The sequence below is a fragment of the Cyprinodon variegatus genome, unplaced genomic scaffold, assembly GCF_000732505.1.
Source record: "Cyprinodon variegatus isolate N-32 unplaced genomic scaffold, C_variegatus-1.0 Scaffold806, whole genome shotgun sequence".
Taxonomy (NCBI): Eukaryota; Metazoa; Chordata; class Actinopteri; order Cyprinodontiformes; family Cyprinodontidae; genus Cyprinodon; species Cyprinodon variegatus.
In genome coordinates, this window is record NW_015151259.1 from 112,626 (window position 1) to 118,204 (window position 5,579).

Below are 5,579 nucleotides of genomic sequence, written 5' to 3' on the forward strand. Positions count from 1 at the left end.
GAAACACACAGCCAGGCAGACGAGCTCCGAGCCAGCTCCCATGTCAGAGGATGAAGAGAGCACATCCAGTTAGTCACAGGACAACACTGCAAAACAGGCCAAGTTTCAACATCTATTAACAAAGGTATTGATGACAGCAGCAAAGCTGATATTTCTCTCCAGGATGGAGTCACAGCCAAACAGGAACAGACCAGATGAAGCTACTATGAGAAAAAAGAAGACAGAGCAAAGCTTTAGAGATGTAACTAACAGAGCCTGCAGAATGGGAAAATAGAGATAGAATAAGCAGAATGATGAAAGGGGTCCCTATGTCCCCAAGCAGTCTAAGCCTATAGCAGCATAATTGCTGAGTACAATTTCCTTTCCTTGAGAGACTGTACATCCATGAAAATTGTGCAGGGTTGACATTCAGGCAATTGGCTCCTTCCTGCTGGGATCTATATGTGTTTATGGTGAAATTATCAAAAGTAATATTATATTTATCTGTTTCAGGGCTCTTAACTAGTCAGCACATCTGCCACGAGCGAGTTGGAGGGATCTAACCAAAGTTTCTTATTTTCACCACAATTAAAGTCACTTCATCACTATTTTCTATCTAGTTCAATACAACTGCTGGTGACCAGGAGATCAGGAATTTAGCAATATTATGTGCTGCCTTCCTCACGGGGGGGGGAGCCAAATTAACCAATTTAAAGTTGTTTAGATCTGCTTAAAAGAATAGCTAAACAGGGCTGTTAAATTTTGGGCAGAAGATGAGATTTTGATAAGAACAGTAAAGTTTATAAGCAGCATCAGTCACAAAATCCAGTGTTGCTTTCTTTTGCAACATGTAGGGTAGCATCTGGTTGGCAACCCATTCTCTAATGCTCTAATTTTGTTCCAATATGTTCAGTTCTATTAGGTTGAAACTGTGGAGGCCCTTGGGTTGAAACTGTAAAGGCCCTTGTGGTACATTGAATTCCCTGTTATGTTTAGGAAAACTGTTTGGGAAAATTTAAGCTTTGCGAGGCTGTGAATTAGCTGGTCTTTTGTGTTTAAAAAGTGGACAGTTGTTTCTAAGGACTCCAAAGGGTCCATAAAAAATGTTTCCCTCACCGTTACATCACATCCAGCAGCAGCAGTCTGAACTTGAAACACACGAACAGGTCCACCTCTTGGGGGTCATTTGGCTTCTTTTGTCAGCCTGCAATGCCCCATACTTGCTCTATGCCATACCAATGCCCGATACCTGTCTATGTCTCTGAAAGGGGAGTCGTTAAAGCGAATCGTTGAGCCCTTTCCGCTATCATGGCAACTTCAACCCGTTTACAGGGGAACAGAAAACCTCACCTATTCAGCCAGACCAACAATTCCCTTTAACAACCCCCTTTCAGAGAAATAGACAGGTATGGTGCTGTCATGATTTTTCTAAGGCTCTGACCCACATGCAGTGAAGCCAAACAGAGAGACACAGAATTAAAGTTCAACAGATTTTATTGGAGATATTTTGAGTTCAGTGCAGAGTTCCTCCGAACTCTGCTCAGCCGGAAACTGGAAGACGAGGGGAAGACAGACTGTTAGATTGAAGCTCAGTGGGAAATTGGAGTTGTTAATCTTGAAGGAGAGGATTTATTGCCACTCACGTTTCCAGAGAAGAAGAGACACGTAGACTCCAGTCTGTGAGTCAGTCTTCCAGAGTTTGTTTGATTCGGTGGTGGACGGAACAGGGTTCACCCAGAACTCGGACGGAGTGGGACGATGCAGCCGCTGGTTGCAACTCAGTTTTCCTGTGGTACTTGAACGGGTCGTGGTGAAGATTTCCTTACTCAGAGAGTGATCTCAGCATGCTCAATGCTTTTGAGCCGTCGAATCCAGCCCCTTTGAGCAGTCGAAAGGCAAAAACAAAGTTTGGTCTCAAGAAGAAACAAGCGCTCAGTAAAAACTCAATGTGATCTCAGCTTGGCTAGAGAACTGAAGCTCTGAATGCAAAAACTCAGATTGACTGAGAATAACAAGGCTTGGCTAGAGTACCCTAAACTGGCAAACACTCTGGCGGCGAAGTAGTGGCAACCAGCAGCTGAAGAGCAGTCCGGTGATGAGGCAACAGCTTGCAGGTGTGTGAGGAGGCGAACCGGAGACAGGCGCCTCCTGGTGGTGGAAGGGAGAAACACAAAAGACAAGACAAACAGACGAACACAAAAACTGGGATCCTGACAGGTGCATTGCAGGCTAACAAAGAAGCCTAACAACCCCCCATTCCAAAGGGGTGGACATGTTCGTCCGGTTCAATTTGCATGTTTTCTAAACAAAAACAAGGCTTTGTTAAGCTACTGTATAAAGCTTCGAACTCAATGCTATTCCTCATATTTTGAATTGAAATATCTTCCTGGAAGGGAAGCAACATTTTCCAAATGGGCAACTTTTTTAAAATCTCAGCTTACTCCCTCTAGCAGTGCAGCCTGCTACAGCTGTAGCTCAGCAGCTTTACAATTTCAGATACGGGGGTTCAGAAATAATAATGGTATAATGCAAACCTTATTAGTAAGAAATGCAGCAGTTATTTTCCTATAACTTCAAATCCGTTTACCCTCCCCCCTCTGAAATCTATTTATTTTATGGTCCAGACTGTTCTGAATATCTGCTCCTTTTAACACCATCTCCTATTAATAAGTGAGACAGTTGTGCTCAGTTACACTTTATCAAGTCTTTCTGTGTTTCCTACGTGTTGCCACTATGTAAATTCTCAGATTTCCTCCCAGGTGTATCTGTTAAATTGCCTGTTTACACTAATAGTGGGCCTAGTCCTTTACCTTTGTTATTAGAATGTAATCTTAACCCTTCTGATCTGATAAGAGAGTAAGACATTTAACAAATTCTGCTGGTTTTTCAATTGATTATTGGACCTAATTTCTAATTTAGGAGATAAATGAAAATCTGCATGGATAGTTTACTATTTTGTAACTGATGCCTGTCTTCTTTCTAAGAGGTATTGCCCAGAATTACTTTTGAAGCAAAGATTGAACAGTTTTTCATTTTGCTGTAGTTTTACTTGTTTGCAATTACCTTCCTAATAATTAACTCAAACAATTCTTCCAGCTACTACTGGAGGCAGATTAAGTACCATCAGAGGAACTTGCACCACAGTTTATGAACCATGACCTTAACATGCAAATTATTGTGTTTTTTTGCAGATGCCTTTGTTGGAGGAGTGATTGGTTTGCTGTTTGCTTACATCAGCTACCGGCAGCACTACCCACCCTTCCTGCACACGGACTGCCACCTGCCTTATGCTAGCTTGGCTGCCACCAGAAAAACACCCCCATCCCACCAGGATGACCCGCAGCCCATTGAAAACGCCACCACCCTGCCTATGGAGGGTTTGACTGAAGGGCCGGTATGACTAGTGGCCCCCACCGAGACAACCTCCTCCACTCCCACTAAGTCCCCCAGCCCATCTCCTCATTCCTAGTGAATGATTGGCTTTAATATACATTCCAGGGGACCAACCATTTCCAAATGTTAATTATTTGTCTCGGTGACATGCACATTCTTTTTTTTTTTTATCTGGTTTTTGCTCAGCGCTCAGACGTTAAAGTTTATATTTAGATGTAAGAGGAAAGTCAGAATATGGAGCATATCCTCTGAGAAAGAAGAGAGAAAACAGGCTGAAAAACCTGGGGATATGTCATTTTCATGACTCTGAGAAAAGAGAAGAATTTCTCCACTTTTCTGCGGAAGCTTTTTTTTTTAATTAGAGGCGTGGTTTTAATGTTTTATGATGCTCTAGATTCATTTTTCTTGGTGTTGAAAGTTTGATATAAAAAAAAAAAACAAGTCCCATTGAATGTCTCTACAGTTAAACCATAAAATGAAGTGTTTACAGCTAAAGGATTAGTACAGCTAGTTAGAAATTACATGACAGTTACAGGAAAGCAGTGTTTTTGTCTTAAATACAAGGTCTTTCTGCTAACCGGCCCTGCTTTTGATCATTTTTCAGTTGCCCATGGCAACATAATGCTAATCAAAGAACTGAAACATCAGAGGATGGTGGCACATGTCAAAACAAAGTTCAATATTCCATTACTTCCCACTCTCCAGGGCTAACAAGAGCTGCACATCTCCTTTTTTTCAATGATCTCACTCTCTCTCTGAAACCTAATTTCATTTTTCATACAAGCAGCATTTAACACATGTCCACAGAGGTTGCACAGGGACATGGACCCTCAATGAGTGCAATCAATTACGAGCAGGTGGGATTGGGCAGGCAGAAGAGTGTCTCGATAGGCACAAACTCCAATCTGATCCTGCATTAATCCTCATTAAGTAAGGTCAGCCTCTGCTGCTTATGAGGATATTAGGACGGTACAAGACATCATGCTAACTCCCAGAGCTTTGCAAATGTTTTCTTGCTTGCCCTCTCACCCAAAAAAAGACAATCCAGCCTTAAGCACAAGCCAGATGATAACTTGGGATTGTGATTTCGATGTATTATTCATCAATTAAAGCTTGATTATTTCTTAATATATGAACCGTCTTCTGAAGAAAGATGACACCAAAGATTCTGGGAAATTTTCCTGCCTGGGATATAGGTTTTATCAACGGAGATGACATCTAACAAGATTACTGCCCCCTCCCCAACCCTTTCATATTATCTACAAACCAATTTGTCGCCCCTTGCGGGCTGTTAGAAATGATGAATCACTTTCTCGTCTTGGTTACTGGCTGCTTTTTGTCATTGCGGTGACATTGATGGGAAGATGCTATTTAAGGTCACCTTTAACCCTGCTGTAGGCAGTTGGGTCCCCGAAGACACACACTTTAAACAAACATCACATAAAAGCATGTGATGTTTGTTTAAAGGATATTATCCTTTTTGCATACTTTCCTTTTTAACATTCACAGCTTTAGTAGTTATAATCATTATTTCTGCTGCCAAAAAGTGAAACCCTCTGGGTCTTCTCTGGCATAATGTGGAAAACTAAATAAAGAATGTTGATATGTTCAAACTAAAACATTTTAAAAGCTTTTGTTTGCACAGTTATTTGTGCTATTCACATTTATATTAAAATAGTAGAATCTCCACAGTAAGCTTAATTCTTTTGGAAATAATTTGGGGAAATTAAAGTCATATATAGATTTGGTATTTTTCATTCCATTTAGATTTAAAGGATAGAGGACCATCTTTTATTTCTGAATAAGTGGTCCTCCTAATTGTGGATCGTTCTGGTGATACGTTGACGTAAGCCCTATGTGTGCAACTGTTAGCTATCTTTTTCTGCGCATGCACACTTTAAGCCGCATATGTGTGGTGAGCTATGGGTTCAGACAGTCATTGAAGCTCACCTTTTTTACCAGTTCGTTGAAAATAGCTGAGGGTTGTAAGAGTAAATGTGTCTATGAAGTGTATGAGAAGGAAATAAAGTCATCAGAGGAGGCAGATATATTCCAGAATGCTTTGCAAGGATCTCTTCACAAAAGCATTATGGGATTTGCTGTTACAGCGGACGTGGTCTCCTTAGGCTGTCGCTATTCCGCAGTGGCGACTAAGAAGGAGGAGTTACATTCACCTGACTCCGCCAGATAGATTTACTCCGCATATC

The 5,579-nt window shown here is 41.3% G+C and overlaps 1 protein-coding gene across 1 annotated transcript in view; it reads left to right on the top strand.

Annotated features, from left to right (window-relative positions):
- Positions 1-3,464, top strand: part of plpp4 (phospholipid phosphatase 4) — a gene marked incomplete at its 5' end in the record, with an annotated part of 57,218 nt that extends 53,754 nt beyond the window's left edge. The window contains one exon of the mRNA XM_015396568.1: positions 3,171-3,464. Within this exon, the coding sequence (XP_015252054.1) occupies positions 3,171-3,379 (209 nt within the window). The remainder of the gene's footprint in view (positions 1-3,170) is intronic.
- Positions 3,465-5,579: the final 2,115 nt, after the last annotated feature.